Source organism: Stigmatopora argus, chromosome 10 (genome assembly GCF_051989625.1).
Source record: "Stigmatopora argus isolate UIUO_Sarg chromosome 10, RoL_Sarg_1.0, whole genome shotgun sequence".
NCBI classification, from domain to species: Eukaryota; Metazoa; Chordata; class Actinopteri; order Syngnathiformes; family Syngnathidae; genus Stigmatopora; species Stigmatopora argus.
The window spans coordinates 3,348,756-3,368,725 of record NC_135396.1 but is presented as its reverse complement, the minus strand read 5'-3'; the positions used below and the strand labels follow the sequence as shown (position 1 = coordinate 3,368,725).

At 40.5% G+C, this 19,970-nt stretch overlaps 1 protein-coding gene and 1 long non-coding RNA gene across 3 annotated transcripts; both read left to right on the top strand.

The window, feature by feature from the left end:
• Window positions 1-167: 167 nt before the first annotated feature.
• On the top strand, window positions 168-13,686 carry LOC144083955 (uncharacterized). Its single transcript, XR_013303669.1, has 4 exons — window positions 168-351; window positions 559-680; window positions 9,036-9,105; window positions 13,474-13,686. It is a non-coding gene; the product is annotated as an uncharacterized LOC144083955 (long non-coding RNA).
• Window positions 13,687-13,879: 193 nt separating this feature from the next.
• Window positions 13,880-19,746, top strand: tada2a (transcriptional adaptor 2A). Of its 2 annotated transcripts, XM_077612168.1 has the most exons (15): window positions 13,880-14,032; window positions 14,740-14,846; window positions 14,933-14,992; window positions 15,070-15,161; window positions 15,251-15,408; window positions 15,794-15,882; window positions 16,093-16,165; window positions 16,243-16,306; window positions 16,741-16,784; window positions 17,281-17,391; window positions 17,866-17,937; window positions 18,017-18,149; window positions 18,218-18,261; window positions 18,349-18,428; window positions 18,879-19,746. In XM_077612168.1, exons 1-15 carry the CDS (start codon window positions 14,008-14,010, stop codon window positions 19,062-19,064), a joined length of 1,338 nt encoding a protein of 445 aa, XP_077468294.1. In that variant the 5' UTR covers window positions 13,880-14,007; the 3' UTR covers window positions 19,065-19,746. The 2 variants fall into 2 exon arrangements, with proteins under 2 accessions (XP_077468294.1, XP_077468293.1); XM_077612167.1 differs by having other exon boundaries at window positions 18,218-18,428.
• Window positions 19,747-19,970: the final 224 nt, after the last annotated feature.

Sequence of the window (19,970 nt, the reverse complement as noted above, 5' to 3'; positions counted from 1 at the left end):
GGTGGGGTTTATACTTGCCTTTAAAAAAAAAAAATGTTTTCACTAGTGTCATGCATGAGTTGGTAGGAATTATTTGGACTGTTTTGGGGGGTTTGTTCACCTGCTTATTTTCCCCCCAACGTATGTGATTTATTGTTGAATTTTAATACCGTTTTTTAATTATCTTTTAGCACGAAATGTACCAAATTCAAATAATGTGAGTGGGCGAATGGATGTTTCTCGAATTCAATCTGTTGGGTCTACTGGAAAAACATAGACAACATTTTACTCCTCTCTTAAATTGTCTACACTTTTCAAGATGGCGGCCGACAGACAATCAACCAGTGTGACAGTGAACTCACCATCCAAAAGGTAATGAAAAGACGCCTTAATAGTAATTTTGAGTCATATTCAAGAGTATTAATATATCCCATTGACGTTTAAAATATGTTTTGATTTGATTGTTGTGATGACGTAATAGTTGAATGCGGGAGTGTTTAGACGCCCGACATGAAGCTAGCTAACTAGCTAACTGTATTCCTAACAGCCTGAAAATGATTGAAAATTATTTTACAACAGTTGCCAGAACGAAAATACATCAAAAATATGAAGACCCGGGCCAATATGAGTGACTGGATGAAAAGGCAAGGTTAAAAAAATGAAGCTACGCAATGATAGGAGCACAACAACAGCAATTTGGGGTGAGTTGTCAAAGCATGCAATTCTAATCATAATTAACTTATTGATAGCCAAAGACGAACCATACTGGCTCTCAAAATGAGTAGTTTTTATATTGACCGCACAATAACTTTGCCAATTGATTACTTACAACACTGAAACTAAGGAAACAAATAAGCAAACTTGAACCCTCCCATAAATTCGACTCTAAATTGCTTATTTCCTTAAGGAATGTCATATTTGAGTTGCAAGGTTCATGTCTTATCATTAATATGACTTTTTAATGTCCGCACTAAATTACAAGAGTGATGAAAAGTAACCTAGTTTGTTGTGGTAAGCTTTTTCTCCCTCCCACCTGAGCTGTACACATTAAAGGTCACCTTAATTACGCAAAACCTAACATTTGCCAGGGGGTGTGTAGACTTTTACTATCACCTCTGTGTACTTTGTTCTTTTTACAACATTCCAAAAGTCTGAGTCAATTCCTCTGTACAATTCGATAAAACTCCACCGACATACAAAGGCAAGCCACATCATTCAATTTTTTTTTAGAACCGCAACAAGTCACATGTATAATTAGATGAGCTCAAAGGAGTAGAGTCGTGCCTCCGCCTTTTGCTGCGTGTCGAGCAAAAACAAGAGAAGGCTGATGTAAATCAGTGCTAGGAAGAAGTCATAAAAAGGGGAAGGAGACAGCAGACAAGATTGCTACACTGTTTGGGGCTTTCCTTCAAGCGCAAGAACATTTCGATGAACTCAACGTTGCCAGATTTACAATTCAGCTAGTCATAAAATCACAAATCAGATCCCCGCGTTCAACAATTTCTAACTCATTCCGTCATTGACAGTGATAGATGTCAAATCCAATCGAACATGTTTCAGTGCCATCGAAAGATATGTTTGTAATATTAAACGGAGGAGTGGATTTAATTTTGGGTCAAAGGTCACTGGGTCAAAAAATGTTTGTCATATATATGTAATGCTTGGGTTGGTATTGTTTTTAGCCAAAATATTGTGTAAAAGATATACCATTTATCATGGCGTTGTCATGTATTTTTAACAATTGTATTAATATAAATATTTTACGTTTTAATTAATATTGATTTAACTGTTGATCTGTATGATTTTTTTTTAATTTAAGCTAATTCAATAATATTGTTTGTCTTCCTGTCAATGATCTTTCTATATGTGTTTAAAGAAGCGAGTATTTGTGACCTCCTTCCACATACTGTTGCAGGATTAACCATAAAGTAATCCCATTATTACTGAGCTAGGCTGCAGCGCACAGAGACACACACACACACACACACACACACTCGTGAGGTTATTCAGCATCGTCACATTCCTTCATGATGTCCAGCTGGAATGCATAAATGTCCCTCAAGCTAAGCCAACAACCTCCCATTCATTTGTTTGTACGTTCATTCATTCAGAGACAGTAAGACTACTATCTATATAATTTGCTTTTTTTCCAATGTCTCCACTCTTGGAAAAAAATCCAACTAAAGCGAGACCATTCTTTGGTTAAATGAGTACTTGAATCAACGCTTCCAAAACCATTAAACGCTAACACATAACAGTAACTAACATTGAATGACCTATATATATATCCTAATTCTTGCGCTTATCACACTGTTAGTCTTGTGCTTGCTTAAATTGTGAGGATAAATGTAAACCCCCACCCCAGTCTTTAAGAGCCTTTACAGTAAGTAAGACCTTTTTTGTGGGCACCCACTGTGGAACCCATAATCTGTCTCCACACCAAAAAAAATTAAAGGAGGAGAAAAAGAGCGGCTCCAAAATAGACATAATGTATGTTTTAAAGCTTATTTTTATCTCCACTTTCGTTGTCAAATGCACGTAAAGTAAATTGTAACGTTAGCCGTCAGTCCTGCAAAAATTATAATGAACGTTATTTGCCGCTGGTTTAGTGTGTTAGAGTATTCGTAAATTTTGTAGGGGGTGCTGGACCCTATCCAGCCAACTATTTACAGGAGCACTACAATCAATTGAGTTTGAAATCCCAGGTTTAAATGGTCGGAAAATACAACATTTTAATTTTTATCGATTTAACTCGCTTTACGATATTCTGTTCAACATCAGAATTTATGCTTTCACCAATCACACGTAGTCATCCAGGCTTTGGAGCAGCAAAGCAACCATCACGCTACCAGCACGTTGTTATACTGCGGGCATGATGTTCATTTGTTGAAATGTATAAGACTTTAATCCTATTATCATCATTGTCATCCTATCAAGATTATCGCAATACATGAATCGAGGAATACGTTGGGTTTAAGGCATCCAGATGTACAAGGGCGGCGATCCATGATCTCTCATCGTATGGATTATAGACCATAAAAAACGCATTAAATAACCCTACACTCATTGAACCAAACCACATCGATAATCCTTTATTTTGAAATCACTCCCATTTTTAACGAAAGAGCTGATTTGGCATGCTTGCTTTACCTTTTTTTAAAAAAAAAATATATATATGTATATTATTTTTTTAATGAATGTCGTTTCTATTTAAGTGTATCTATGTGCGTCAGTGATGGTAGGGGGCCCGTTGCCCGGGTGAACACGGGCCCTTAAAGTCGAACCGGCTAGCCATTGGCTGAGGGGGAAGATGTTCTGCCAATGGGAAAGGATCCATGTACATGTACAACCTTGCTGTCGTCGTTTATTGCCGTTATTTATGGAGCCCTGCGTGGGTTCAAGAAGGTCAAGTGAAGTCTAAGTGGAAGGATAATGTTCCAAATAGTGCCTTTTAAAATAAAAAATAAATAAATATGCATAGATCAATGAGGGCAGGTCTTTAGTATAAACGTGTGTTAGCCGTCACCTAGCAAAGCCATTGAAATTAAGCGGATGTGTTTGAACAATAGACTGTAATTGCATTAGCCTCATTCAGATGGAGCGCTGCTAATTACGCGCGGAAAGCAACAATACATTGCAAATGGCCGCCATCAGGCAAATCTGTGCCTTGACGCACGTCGGGCATCTGACCAAATTTTCCTGCCAGGTTTCCCACAGCAGATTTCCTCAAGGCAATGGCAAATTTTAACTCATTCTTTGCCATTGACTGCGATAGACGTCCAGTCCATTTTGACTGGCAAGTATAATGAACGAAATTTACTTTTTTTGTTTTTAAACTGAAACTCAATCATAGGAGGAAAAATTGAATGTGTATTAAATATGCTGTGACTTACTGTAAAAATACAAAAAATCTTATAGTATATTTTTTTTTGCTTCACTTTTGTGATTCCAAACTTTTACTTTTGCTTACATTAATAGCAAATACTGGTTATATAGACACATGAATATGTATATAGAATATCCATATATTCACTTTGATAGCTCTACAGTACACACACATATATACATATAATATATACATGTATATATACATACATATATATACACATATATATATACACATATATACACATACATATACACATACACATATATACACATACACATATATACACATATATACATATAAATACACACATATATATACACATACACATATACATACACATATATACTCATACATATATACACATATATATATATACACATACACACGTATACACATATATACACATTTACACATATATATACATATATATATACATATATATATACACACACATATACACATACATAGACATATATACACATATATACACATATACACATATACACATATATACACATACACACATATACACACGTATACACATGTATACACATATATACACATATATACACATATATACACATATATACACATATACACACATATACACACATATACACATATATACACATACATACACATACACATACACACAAACGTGTGTGTATGAAATGGGAAGGTAAAAAAAGATCCCCTTAACAAGGACACTTAATTAGACGACATGGTGCATATTATTGTGGCACGTTTAGTGTGAACGTTCAATTTTGTGGCTCCAGGGGTGGCATCCAGGTTAATTATTGCAGGAGGGTCTCACTAAGCTTTTGCATCCACCCAATCATTTGTCAGAAGGGGAGCTTGCATTGAGGTGATGAACTGTTCAGGGAAAAAAATGTCTTGTTTGTGTTGTAGGATGTATTGAGAAAAAAGATGTGATTCAAGTCAGATTTTTGTGGGAAAACTAGTTGAAGGGAGTTTAAATCAACGTAAAAGCTGCAGAAGGAATAAAAAAATTCTAAAAAAAAAAAGTCCTCTCCATCCAAACCCTCTTGAAAAGCTCTTTAAATTAATCCAAAGAAATGAACAGACAGCAGCTCCTTCCTTTCTCGCCGACCTCGTGCGTTTTTAATTGTTCGCAGCTTTTATAATCCCGCGCCGGGATCCGCCCCAGTCTGCCTGCTTCCGATTAGCGCCGACCAGGGGATGCCGAGGCGGGGATCTGCGGAGAGCTCCGCCAGGGGTTTTAGCCCCCATTGCACCAGCTTTTCCGTCGCATGCCGACTCGTGATTATTGCTCCTTTTGTGATAATGATAGACTTGCGGGAAATATGGCACGCTCAGATCGGTCATTGATGGGCGAAGCGTAAAGCCGTCAATGACCGTCGGGATTTTGCGGTCTCTGGTTCTGGCGCTGTTTGGTGTTCAGCGATTGGCTGATCACCGATCCCCCCAAATGTATGAAATGTGATGATTGACTTTTTCAAAAATCGCTTAATCTTCTCTTTCTTAGATGGACTTTTGTCTTCTACGTTTTTATGATCCTTTTGGTTCTCCTGTCCGCATTATGACATGTTAAATTTAGAACCACCGGTTATTAGGGTGACTAGGTAGGTACTCTATTTTCTGAGGTCTTTGTTTCTTTCTTATGGTGACTGTGACTTAAAACCCGAAATCCTGAATAATTCACCAGAGACTTTAAGAACCACAGCCAGAAAAATAACAGAGTCCCAACAAAAGTGCTTTTCATATATGAGACTGTTTATCTTGTGCTAAGTGGGTCTTACAAAAATAATGTTTTAGTTTGTTTTACTTTGGGCTAAAAGGCCTCAAGACCTCGAGAAGGAGTCCCCTTAGGGACCAGAGGCCCGAATAACCTAAGAACAGAAGTAGCACAGGCACATAGAACCAAATTTGAAGAAACTAGTGTCAAGTAGGTTGTTTGGGTCTTCGTTTTTCGGGCCTCTCTCGTTCACATGGCCTCCATTGTTAGGAATAATTATCTTCTGGGCTAGTGGCCAATCCCAAATTCCAAGATACTGCAGCAAAACAAACAAGTTGTCTTCTAGCTTTCAAGCTAGCCTTAATGAAGCCAAGTCAGTTTGACTTCAACTCGAGGCGCTAATCTCAAAGACCGAAGTGTCAACAGGTTCATCTGGCAACATTGATGGGTCACCAGGGAGCCTTCCATCACTGACAACGTGGGTCCTACCCGTCTCCGATTTCAGCCACATGGAGCGCATTATAGCCGCCAGTGGCGCTTTAGCCGGGAGAGCCAATGTGTCAGCTTTGTTTTCTCTCCAAACACAATCGACGTTAAAGGCTTGTTGTCGCAGGACGCCGCCGAGACCTCGGCTTGTAAAAGGGCCTGAGGAATGTCGCTGGAATTTCACACCCAATGTAGCATCGACCGGTTAGCTTGCTGAAAATGTGAGGATTTTTTACATTTTGGCCATATTGCGTGTTCTGTTTGACATATTTGACATTTTGTCTTGCAGTTTTTTAGGACCCCCGCAACACGTTTCCAAAGTGCCGGGATAGAAGTCGGCGATTAAATCCTGAAAATAGATAATAACGTCTCATGGCGTTAGTGTGTGGTTTGCGGAGAGCGTCGAAGGCGATGTCTCACTCCCCCGTCATCTTGCTTTCATTACGGGTGCGCCGGGGTAATATTAGCCGTTTCCTGTCAAGTCGGTGTCACGGGGACACAGCGTGCATGTGAGCCAGGGCTGAACATAACAAAAAGGGCTCCTTTGAGCTTTGACTCTGACTCTTTAGGACATGGGTGTCAAAGTGGTGGCCCGGGGGACAAATCTGGGCCGCCGCATCGTTTTGTGCGGCCCGGGAAAGTAAATTATGAGTGCCGACTTTCTGTTTCAGGATCATGAAGATTATAAATGTACAGTAATCCCTCGAATAGGGCGGCTTCACTACATAGTGTTTTTTTTTCTGGGGGAATTTTTTGGGGTTAATTACATTTTTTTTGTAAATTCATAATGTGAAAATCCACACGAAACTCGCAAGCGGAAGCCACTCCTCTGTTCTCCGCTCGCTACTAGAACTCAGCACTGAAGTTAAAAAAAATCTATATATTTATTTATTTATTTTTAATAGGGGTGACCCTACCTTGTGGTTTTTCGTTTATCGCGGCCTTGTCTGGTCTACATTACCCGCATAATCTAGGGATAACTGTGTATTATTATTTCCTGATTTTCCCCTTTTTAATTCAATAATTGCAATTTTTTCTTCCAATCTTTTTCTTTCTTTTTAGCTCAAAAAGCATTTTGCAAAATCTAAAAATAAATATATAAAAATATTTTCTGTTTTCCACATTATTGAAAAGAATTTTTAAAAAAAATTGGTTCCTTTTGAAATCAAAAACACATTTAAGAGTTTTCCCTTTAAAAAAAAGCTCAAATAAACATTGATTTAGATCCATAAAAAAATGAATATTTACTATTGTCCAAAATGTTTGTAGTGGTAAATATGATTAAAAAAATCTTACTCCAAATACTTCAATATTTACTAAGTTAAATCAGTATTATACAAATTCAAACAGGGAATTTCGACATTGCAACTTTTGAACCACGCTAGGATGCTATTTTAATGTTAGCATGTCCGCCTCGCAGTTCTAAAACTGAGGGTTAAATCCCCGGAGGGGTCCGACCTCCCAGTGTCAATCTTGGAACTGCGAGGCGGACCGCTAACCACTCTACCACCGTCCCGCTTCATCTTAATCGAAGATCTTTAAATGCATTCTTGGCTGACTTTGCCGTTGAAGACCTTCGGGACAACAATTCCATATTGCACTTTAGCTTTAAGCTGTGTGGCTCTTTTGCTAATCCATCCAAATGCTGTACAATCCATTAGCAATGACCTTGAGAGTGTATTCTTTTCTAGAAAGGAACACGCGGGAAGGTCACCGACCGCCTTGAGAAGTGCCACGAAAACGTGGGTGGATGACCACGAGGCGTGGCTGTCATCTCCCACCCAACGATAACAGTTTGGAAATTTGGCCAATGGGAACAATGCATGTTCCCTCATCTAATATGAATCTGGGGTGTTCCACAGGGATCAATACCGTTCCCCTTTTTTGTTTACCATTTCCATGGCGTTCACACAGCTGCTGCAATTCTTTATCGCAACCCCAACGTTGCAAAGTCTGTGGTCCAAATCCTGGAAATGACAACAAGCCCCCCCCCCCAAAAAAAACAATCCAATGGAAGTCAACCGAGGCTAAATTTCTTTCTCAAATCACCACTTTATGTCATAAAACAGTTCCGATTGCGAATCGATTTTCCATAGAAACAAAATCCTATTTGTGAGATGAAAATCAGAGGTTATGGACTTTTCTGGTATTTCATTTTTACATTTCAAAATGACATTTGAGCCACAGATACATGGCAAGTTGCAACTTCATCTGTCTTTTTGACTGAATGGCAGGGATTTACGTTCGAACCCGATTCCCGAAAGGAAGGGACCCATATGTTGTCCCCATTTGCACCCGCCCATCCCCCCACCTACCACCCACCATCATCAAAAAAGCCCACCTCAGTGGATCTTGACACCAGATGTGATTTACATAACCCGGGACGGGACAATGAAGACTTGTGTTGTTCTCGTCATATTGAAAAAAATAATAATAACACAGTTGCACGGATAATACCTGCATATTTATATATAATCCTCACCTACGGAACCTTTTTTTTTAACATTCCACAGGATTGCTTGTAATCCGTAAAAAAATAAAAGTTGCATAACGTGGCAACTTTTCCTAATCCAACGTAGGCGTCCAATCTATTTGAAATGGGTGGGCTGGCAGCAATCGAACAAACTGACAAAACTTCATTTCACTGTAAACTTTTTTTGTGGGAATGGGTGCTGTTGGTTTATTTTTGTCAGTTAACCAAAGATGGACAAATAAATAATAAAGATAAGCAGACAAGGAAGAAACTCGAGACAGGAAGTCCCTAAGCTCATACAGGAAGTGAAGACAGATGTGGAACCTTGTGGCCTTTTCACCGTTAAATTTGAAGAGCAGCAATTCCTACTTTTTTTTTTTAAAGAAAGAAATGTATGACAAAAAAAATTTTCACTGAGAATGTATTTCCTAAAGATAGAGTTCTTCAAAGGCTGTATTTTTTTAAAACCCTCCTTTTTTGTGTCTGTGCAGAGATTGGGTTTCCCATTGTGAGAATCCATTTCATCCTTGAAGATGAGAGACCAAGATAATCAATCACACGGTAGGATAATCGATCCCCGAGCGTTACGGAGGGATTCATTGGCGCCCGTTGCCGCATCATTTTTTTTACGGAGAAAGTCGGCGTGTGCTTTCGCCATGTTGCCCGGGCTTCCTGTCAATCAACGAGCGACAGCCGCATCAGAGAAAATATGGAAAAATGTCATCACGGGCATCTCGCATATGCGCCATATTTGCCGCAAAATAAATGATGACTAAATCTAGGGTACGGCTAATATGCGCACAAATTAGACTTGACATGGTGACAAAGATGAAACGCCATAACGCAAGACAATGCGGTCATTTATTTCTAAATAGAGAAAAGAATAAGAGATAAAACGCTAAACAAAATTCATTTTGATGTTTACGAATTAAATTTAAGGAAGAAAATAAACCGTATCTTTCATAAAACGGGGAAAAAAAACTAACTTGTGCCTGCCATTGCTCGCTCAAAATGATTTTTGAACTAAAAACACTTAAAAAATTCATTTAAAAAATGCAATTATTGATTTAAAAGGGAGAAAATCAGGAAATATAATATACAGCTATAATCTTCATTTGAATTTGATCCAAAAACAGAAAGTCGGCACTCATGATTTACTTGCCCGGGCCACGCAAAATGATCCGGCAGGCCAGATTTGGCCCCCGGGCCACCACTTTGACACCTGTGATTTATACAGTATCTCAGAAATACCACGTGCGATGATTTTTCTTAAGATTTTCCCTTCAAAGTAACACATTTGTACTCCCTATTAAAACCATGAATATGGAGGTGAAAATTATGAATCAGGGGGCGGCTTATACGAGAGCAATTGTCAAATTCAAAGATTTTAAGGCAATTTTAAGGGTAAGGCTTATGCGAGAAAATACGGTAAGTCAATATTTTTGGGGTCAAATTACATAAAATCTAGGAACTCTGCGACACAGCTGCTTCAACGAAATATTTAAAAACTCTATTTTACTGCCTGTCATTCGCAGCCTCGTAGAAAAACAAACCAAGGCGATTGTGTCATGCATTGCGCTGCCCCTTAAATCAAACGAAACCCCCCGAGTCAGGGAAAACGGCTGGCCCGCCTGCAACACGACGGGCCATTGGAAAAAAAACAAACATCTTTTAAGAGCGGTTGGTTGCGTCGAGAACGACTGGAACATGTGGTCACGGCGCGCTCACGTGCGGCCCGGCCAGTTAAAGAGCCGCGTCGTCGTCATGTTGTTTGGCCGTCAATGAGAAACAGATGCCGTTCGCTTCTCGCTCACGTTCCGTGAATTCGCTAAGTCAAACGCAAACATCCTCCGGATGATCGGCGAGCTCAGTTTGGAGGAAGTAAAGAGGCGGCCATTGCGAAGGAAATAGTTGGAATTGTACTGTGTACGTGACGGAGATAGACGTCAAATTCGTTTGGAGTGGGAGGGGCTGACAGAAATCCATTGCAGTCAAAATAAATGGAATATTTATCATCGACAGTGTCAATGTGGATAAGTGTCAATTTTCAAAAAAAACAATTATGAAACTAATTTTGAAAACTTTTTAATTACAAATCATAAATACATTATAGATTTGATTTGTGTTTGATTAAAAAAAATGTAAATAAAATAAAGACGCTGTCTTAAAATTCATTCATTGACAATCAAAACACTACTTTTGCTCTTGATTAAGTTGACAATTAGTCGATGAATTACCGTATTTCCTCGCATATTGACCGTCTCTACAAGCTGTACCCTTAAAATGATTGAATTTTACAATTTTGGTTAGCTTTTTATCTGTTTATCTTTTCTCTATATTGAAATAAATGACCATATTGGCCGCATTATCTTGCGTTATGGCATTTCGTCTTGCAGTTTCGTGCATGTCAAATCTAATTTGTGCGCATATAAGCCGTAACCTTGATTGCGCCATTTTTTAGTTACAAATATGGCTTATATGCGAGAAAATACGGTAAACATCTCCAAATAAACCCTAAAAATATTTAAGGTGAAGCTCCAAAGGAGTATTTGGACTGTTGTCTTAATTATTAAAGGATTCGTAGGTCATCTAAATCGTTTTGTATCCGTTCAGTCATTGATTAGTTGTCGATGAATTGCATTGGTGGCTTCCGGAGGCAAACGTAACGACAACGTGACCCCTGACAAAGATGACTTTGACATCCCTGCACCAATGCCAAGAGTTAATCCTTTGTAAAAACTCAACCCTTCTGTGTTATTACTCTCTATTCTCCAACACAATACGTAATCCACTCCAGTTTTTTTTGACTGAACCACTGGGAGCAGCATTAAAGCAACCCGAGGCCCGCTAGCGTCCACGTTAGCGTCCCGTTAGCTGATGCATTGTGACGTTGTTGTCGCGGACGCGCTCTGCTGTGAGGAAGCGCTTGGCGGTGGCGGTTGCGCTTCACAGGGCCTCGCCGCTCTTTTCCAGTCTTTGGTGGTGAAAGCTAGCTCATAAGTCAAGTGACATTTCAAAAGTCATCATTTAAAATGGAGTCGCGGTAGATTTCCGACGACACCGGCGGGTGGAGATAGGGCTCAAATAGTTGGGCTACGAAGTTCCGCCAAGATTGACGGCGCCGCTCCAGGGTTGGTTGATATAACGCAGTATAACACAATGATGATTATGTGGTTTGGGGGCGTGGCTTGTCGCTGGTGGGCTTTTTTTTCCCCCCTCAAATCTCACCAGAGTTACAATTTGCTTGGAGATGGCGGAATGATGATGTCATCATCTGAAAATGCAAAATGATGGCGTAAAAAGGCAGGGTTTAAAAAATTAAATGTCTATGCCAGTCTTGGTACTTTTGTTTTATATGATTCGGCATTTTTTTTATTATGTTTATTCATATGGCGGTCCAGATTCATTCTCGACGCTTTACTGACGAATGTATCTATAAAAACAAGAGAAAAGACCTTGATAAAATAGAGAGCAGTATGTAAATGTAAAAATATTTTTTGTTTTTTTTATTGGCACTCAAACACCATTTAATGCAATATGGTTCATTAAAAAAAAGATTTTAATATCATCGCTCTTACACTATTATCATTATCACTTTAACACACGTGTCAAAGTGGCGGCCCGGGGGCCAAATGTGGGTCGGGAAAGTAATGATGAGTGCCGACTTTCTGTTTTAGGATCAAATTAAAATGAAGAGTATAGATGTATATTACATTTCCTGAATTTCCCCCTTTTAAATCAATAATTGTGATTTTTTTTAATCCATTTTTTTCTGTGTTTTTAGTTCAAAAATCATTTTGTAAAATCTAAAAAATATATTTAAAAAACTAAAATAAACATTGTTTTAGATCTATAAAAAACTGAATATTCAGGGCTTTTAATCCAGTTCTTTTAATCCATTTATTAAAAAAACTCTAAATATTATATCTAAAATGGTCCTGCCCACGTGAAATCAAGTTGACGTTAAAGCGGCCCGCGAACCAACCCGAGTCTGACACCCTTGCTTTAACATATAGTACTTTTCTCAGTTTCTGATCAATTAAAAAAAAGGTGATGCATACTTTAGTGCTTCATATGTTCTTCAATGTGCATTCTTCAGTTGGGGCGACTTATATTCAGATGAGATTTCTAGTCCGAATAATACGGTAGCACGTTTATCCGCTTCTTAGGACCCTGAAGCAGCTCCGTTAAAGTTGGCCATCATACATTACTTTGAATGTTTACCAACCAGCGATGAGGCGTCCACGCAAAACGGGGCTCCCACCCTCCGCCTTTTTGACGTCACGTATCGACCACGCGACTCATTTTAATGAAGCCTGGCGTCCGTTTCGCTAACGTCTCATCTCGTTGCCTGACATCTCCACGACAGGAGCACTTAAAAGGTGTTTGTGTGCACCAGATGCCCTCTTTTCTCGTGAGGGGCCCCGCTATTCAAATAACAGCAGCTGGGAAGTACTTGAGCTGGGTGGGGGGAGCTTTTAAAGGCTGGAGTGTGTGGGGAGGGGCATTGTATTATGTGGCACACTTCTCTGGCGGAGGAACATCGGGGGCGCTGCCGCAGGGGGTCGCCGCTTTTTTAGGTTTTTTTTTTTACAGTTGCTGTGAAGAAACAAGAGACAGCAGTTTGGCTCCAAGGCACTAATGTGTACTTTTTTTTTTTTACTTTTTTAATGTAATAATCATTTTCTCACAAGTTATCCTTTGATGCAAATCGGTGCCCCGTTTGTTCTATTATAATAATTATGCATGTTTCTTGTAACATTTGACACTTTTCAATGTCCAAATTGTTCTATTAGGTTGTTTTATTATTATGGGAGTTGTTCCAAATATTACCATTATATATGGCTCAGGTGAAATTTAACTGTTAGAAGTATTAAAAAGGTTGATCAATTTTGTCAGCAAATGATTTGTTTGTTTAACCACTCATAGGTCACTCATTGGCTGCCGTTGATGTCTAATCCATTTTGACTGGGAGCACTGCAACATGACCAGCCAGACCTTCTAGTTTAATTGAACTGGACATCTCTCGCTGTGAATGGAATTAGTGGGACAAAAAATAATGGGATTTTTTAAAAAATGAATATTTGAGTATATTGGAGGCCATAAACAGACTGCCGTTTTTAATTTAATGTGACATTTCTGTATTGTATAAGGTCAAAAAATGAAAAGAAATCGTTTTGGAAATGTATTTTAATGACTCAAGTGGTGATTTTTCGGGATACGGAGACGAGGTCTTTATTATTTACCATATTTTTCATCTTCGCATGATAAAAGGTGCAACACTACCACCTGGAGGTCAAAAACCTAAAACTCTTGCGATAGGTGTTCGACTAGTTTGGACTGGTCTGTAGAAACCCAGCAACAGGGCAACAGGCTGAGTTGAGAAAAATCGATTGCGGCGCAAAAAAGCTAGCACCCCTTTCTGCGTAGTTTTCCTCCAAATAACATCTGAAATATACTAAAATGGAGCACCTTTCTTCTTTCGGGAGTAAGTTCAATTTGTGTCCGAGTCGTGTTGAAGCGTTTTAGCTTTTTTTGTTTTTACGAAGCACAACACCCGACTTAGCTTTGCAATGCTAACGGTAGCATTCCATACAGCAATGTATTGCTGGTCACGTTCTATTTGGAACGATGTTTCTTCTAGTTTTATGTGCAATTTAGTGTTTCTGGTAAAATTATTGTTAATGGAAGGCTTCCACAACTCAGTTTAAGGACTTTATGCAGTGCAAATATAATTTTCAGAATGTGTCAAAATAAAACAGGTTCAATTTGTCTGCACTAATCTTTACTATATATACAATCTGTCCATGATCAGGTTTAGATCGGGCAAATTGAAAAAATATATTTTTTTTTGTGACAAGTTTAAGCGAAAAACGTCTGGGAAGGTAATATTTTGTATGATAATATTTGTAATTCAAGTTATAAACTAGCTATTTAATTATTTTCAATGATTGTTAACGTACAAAAGTACTTATTTGTGTTGCATTGTGTTTTATGAACTACAAACATTATATAATTAGCTAAATGAATAACTAACTCAAACAAATGCAACCAATAGTGGAGTCGTGGAGTAGTTCCCAGTCCATGTTCGGCTTTAAACTAACGTTTTATGTTGAATGTTTCTTAATGTGATGCAGCCATTTTTCCCAAGTAAGTTGCTAACCTGTAGTTAAATGTTGTGCACGTTTCCCTCAGGCGACCCTTTCGACAAGCCGCCATGCAGAGGGTGCTCGACGTACCTCGTCGAGCCTTACATCAAGTGTGCAGAATGCGGACCTTCGCCGTTCCTTCTCTGTCTGCAGGTGGCAAAACTGCCGTCTCCACAGAGTAAAAGAAGCTACTTACTACGTAATCACCCCTCAAATATCTCCCTGTTGTATTTTCCCAGTGTTTCACCAGGGGCTTCGAATACAAGAAACATCAGAGTGATCACAAGTATGAAATTATGGTAAGCAGCAATGTCTATGAGAGCGTTTTATGTAGGTTAAAAAAAGTTGATTTATTAGTTGCGTCCTGTTTGTGCAGACGTCAGACTTTCCCGTCCTGGAGGCCAGCTGGACGGCGCAGGAGGAAATGGCCCTGCTGGAGGCCGTGATGGACTGCGGCTTCGGGAACTGGTCGGTCGAATGTCGTTGGTTGTCGACGAGGCCTGCCGGACTGCCTTTTAGTTTTGCCTTTGCATGTTTGCTATGTGTGGCCTCTCCAGGCAGGACGTGGCCTACCAGATGCGAAGCAAAAGCAAGGAAGAGTGCGAGAGTCACTACATGAAGAATTTCATCAACAATCCTCTCTTCTCCTCCACGCTGCTCGGTCTGCGAAAGACCAAAGACGCTCGCTTCGCCGACGGCGCCATTCCTTTCAAAGGTCAGTGACCTCACCGGAAAATTTTTTTTAGGGCTATGTCTCATCAACATCAATTTACAAGATGAAAACATGATTACTTCTAACTTTTTTTTAAATGTACTTAAGTGAAACATGCAATTCAATTCACAAACAAATAGGAAATTAATGGCGATTTTTTTTTTCAAAACTTATATTTAATTTGTCCTATTATTTCAAAGAGCAAATCATGTGAATATTGTCAGTCCCTAAAAACTGACAACAACAAATATGTAAATTACAGGCAGAATATTTGCCATTTAGTTCTCATTTTACTTTAGAACGGCAGATTTTTCCGCGCCAAATCTTAGTTTGTCACCAATTTACACCAGAATGTTCTCATAATTCTAACCTTCCTCCATCTAACCAGCAAGTGACGACCCCCCTCGCCCCACATTTGACTCCATGCTGTCCAGAGACATGGCAGGATACATGCCCGCCAGAGCTGACTTCATGGAGGTTAGCAACGTCAATTTCATAAGAGACCCCCTTGTCCTCTACATGATTGTGAGCGCTGTCCTATTTACGGGGTGACTCACACTCAACAATGAATCATCCTAACATTTGTCCATCGCCTCGACTTTGTTGTCAAATATGTGTACGCGTCAATCTCGATGACTCATGGGCAGCACGCTCCTCGACTGTATTTTTCTCTCTCCGACCCCGCAGGAATTTGACAACTACGCCGAATGGGATCTGAAAGACATCGACTTTGTGGACGACGACTCGGATGTCCTTCGCGGTTTGTAGATTCGGGCGCGAGAAAACGCAAATGGTCCTATTGTCGTGTAATATGAGGCGTACTTGATTGTGTTCTAGCGCTCAAACTGGCCGTGGTGGATATTTACCATTCCAGATTAAAGGAGCGACAGCGGAGGAAGAAGTAGGTTTATGTTTGTCAATAGGGGGCGTGCTTGCACACAGTCTTCCACCCAAAACAAATTGAATGCGAGCATGTTTTAACCCTTTCATACACTTTTTTTTCTTTTCTGTTAGCCAAAAATAGTTGAGAATATATATCCTCTTTTCTTTGGGTTGCCAGATAAGCGCTTTGACGCATAGGACATCTATTCCCATCAACGGGTGTTCAATATCAATTTCCGTTTTTTTTTTACTAACTACCACAACACATACTCTGTGAAGATGGCTGACAATAAGTAATTGAACCCAATGACCTTTTTGGAATAAATTTAACCCAATTAAGGTTTAACCCAATTTCCATTTTTTTGTCAATGTTATAGAATAAGTGCCACGTTGCACAATGAAAAGATGCAATACCAATTTTGATGTATTTATTTTCTATGATCTGGTTTCCAGGATCATTCGCGATCACGGACTCATCAACATGCGCAAATTCCAGAGTGAGTTCGCCTCTGACACAAGCACGGTTGCTATGGCTACAAGATACCAAGCTGCCGTTCAGCGACCGCCGCGTGTGCGTCCCTCTGCCTGCTCGACGCGACCGTCTGCCACATTTCTCTGCCATTGGTCGGTCTCGGGATGCATTCATATTAGCCTCCCCGACCGGCATCAGCCCTTATCTCCGGCACCCCCCAGAGACAAAAGAGCTGTCCGACGGTCGTCATGGAGACTGTTGGAGGTTGTGCGTACGCCCCTTCGGTAGAGCAAATTTACCACATGCCAAGATCACGCTTCACGCTAAAATGCCCCGCGAGCAGAGGTTTACGGCACGGCGCCACCGACGTCCAATCCATTTTGAGAGGGGATCGCTGCCGACCCTCGCCGTCCAAAACGGATTGGGCGTCTACTCCCCGGCCCCGACGGTTTAAAAGACATTAGACATATCTCGCCGTCAATAGCAATTTTAACGGGGCGCTCTGGTTTCTTCTCTTCCAGTGCTGGAGCACTGCTACCCGAAAGAAGTCCAAGAACTCTACGAACTCATGAGACGATTTGCCAGAGTCACCGGACCCCTCGAGCACGACAAATTTATCGAGAGTCACGTGTGTAAGTGTCTACACAAAACAACGGGTCATTTCCACAATTGGTAAATAGACTTGCCCGTCTACGTATAGGCACCCCAACACTATTTGTATGGTCATTTACTTACTGGTGACGCTCAAGGACGCTTCGATGAGGTAACCGGGGCGGGGAATTGAACCCGCAACCGCTCACAAATAGTCATTCATATTAAAACTCTAGTTTTTATGATTTGAAAACAAATGTCCCCACATTTACAAAAGACAGCAATGAGATGTCAATTGGCCATTGGGGGAGTCAGGTTAGAGAAAAAAATCATTTTAGGAGTACTCCAGATTAATATATATTTTTCAGTTTTTCCGCCCAAAGCATGTTGTAGTAATTTGCCTTCGTATCATTTCAAATAGTTAGACAGCAATACCGTTGTCCAATCCCAGAATGACCCGAATATTTTCCGACACGGCGCTCCATTGACTTTAATCTCGATTTTCTGCCTCCTAGTGGAATTTGAGCTCCGGCGGGAGATCCGAAGGCTGCAGGAGTACCGCGGGGCAGGCCTCAAGTCTTTCTGCAGTGAGTTGCGGCCGCCGTCTCCATCGTCCAGTCGGCACCGAGCGTTCACCCGACCCCGTCTCGTTCCCACGCGCCACAGTTGCCAAAGTTTACGACCGAACCAAGCGTCTGCGCGAGGACGAGCGGCGCAAGAGGACGGCGCTGTGCGACGTGCTGCAGTACATCCACGACGGCCGAGCGTGCCAGCAGTGGCTCAGCAAGCAGGCCGCCATGTAAGATTGGACGGCCGCCGCCGTCACGTGACCGGTCAATCTCACTTTTCATTTTTTTGGGTCCGCAGAGATGCCGGCATCACACCGGCGGTGACCACAATCACGACCTCAGGTAGCAATTATTTCCGTTTCACCAAGCGGGTTATATTTGGCTTTCATTGTGTCGTATGTGTGCGCGCGTGGGGGGGGGTCTCCATAGCAACAGGCAGGAGGAGCGCACCCCCCCTCAACCTGACCGGACTGCCTGGTACAGAGAAGCTCAACGAGAGAGAGAAAGAAGTACGTAGACGTGTGTTCCATTGATTTTTTTTTTTTCAAAACCTGGGTGCAGTGGTTAGTGAAAGAGGGAACTTATTGACGTCAATAGGCGTCCAATCCATTGTATCTAATTATTAGAAAATATTATCTTGTATTTCTTTTTAAGTTTCAATTTGAAAACCTTATTTAATTTAGATTTATTCTTTTTTTTGCTGCAACTGGCTCTATGTTAAACCGCCCATCTCCTTTTGAAAATTTTATTATATTTATCTATATTTTTTAATGTAATAATTTATTGATGCAATTTATATATTTAGATTGACTCATTCGGAACGGCCTAGTGGTTATTTATAAGTGATTTCATTTATTTACGTATTGATTTGATCCGCCCCGCCTGCAAAAAAAGTGACAGCTTCATTAAATATGATGAAATTTTGGACATCCGCTGACGCCTTTGCGGTTTGTGCGCAGTTGTGCCAGGTGGTGCGTCTGGTGCCCGGCGCCTACTTGGAATACAAGCAGGCGCTGCTCAACGAATGCCGTCGCCAGGGCGGCCTGCGTCTGGCCCAGGCGCGGGCGCTCATCAAGATCGACGTCAACAAAACACGCAAGATCTACGACTTCCTCATCCGGGAGGGAAGCATCACCAAGGCCTAGCGGTGCACCTTTTTTTGTTTTGCTCTCTTCCTTGTACTACACGTTTACCACCACCTTCAAGCTAACGCTGCTAAGTGTCAGGCTAACTTCAAGTACGTTCCCCCATCGTAAACTTTCCCTCGTTAACCGTTGACGGCGATAGACGTCCGATTTATTAGAGCCGTCGAATCAGCTTACGAGTTCGATGCCTCCCCTATTTTATTTTTTAATGTTTCAACGCCTCCCCTATTTTATTTTTTAATGTTTTTCGCTCAGTGATCAGAAACGATTTTGCCTCAGAAGGATGCATTCCGGTCTCGGATTGAGCTCGTTGCCACGGCAACTGCGCACACGTCGTCGTCATCTCTTTTGTCATCGTTGAAGAAGAAAAAACAGAACCGTGTCGGCCCGGGTGTACAACATTGGATTTGTCGCGTCAAAGTCGCCTAATGTCACCTGACGCGTTTGGCTGCGGGTGCCTGTTGTCATGGCGACCGGCACCGTCATCCACCGCATTGCCGGCCGGATGCCTTCGTGTTGCTTTAAGTGTGCGTTTGGTTTTGCGTCGTTGAACTTCTTTTTAATGCTACATTTGTGCACTTTTTTTCCCCCAGGTGGCATCATGTAGATTTTCAAATGTTCAAATACAATTTAAATGTCCAAGCTAAATTGTGACCGAACTGACCAATTTAAGGCTGTTTTTAAAAGAATACATTTTTGGTTTTGGATACTCACTACGCTTGAGTTGGATCATTAAAAGGCCTCAATTTGAGTAGAGAAATGTTTGGGCGTTTCAATTGCTTATTTGGGTACGATTTCAAATCATTAAATTGACATTGATCGATACGTTAAATTTCCAGGCACAATTTAATTGTTTTTTTCTTTTAAAATTAATTGCAAATTTATTTTTTCATTTATTTTGTCATT

Bases quoted from the DNA above. Each gene is read 5' to 3' on its own strand.
- tada2a (XM_077612167.1), top strand. From the start codon at position 14,008: ATGGAGCACCTTTCTTCTTTCGGGA. The intron at 15,409-15,793 runs GTCAGTGACCTC...CCATCTAACCAG, and splicing joins CGGCGCCATTCCTTTCAAAG to CAAGTGACGACCCCCCTCGC. The intron at 16,307-16,740 runs GTAGGTTTATGT...TCTGGTTTCCAG, and splicing joins GAGCGACAGCGGAGGAAGAA to GATCATTCGCGATCACGGAC.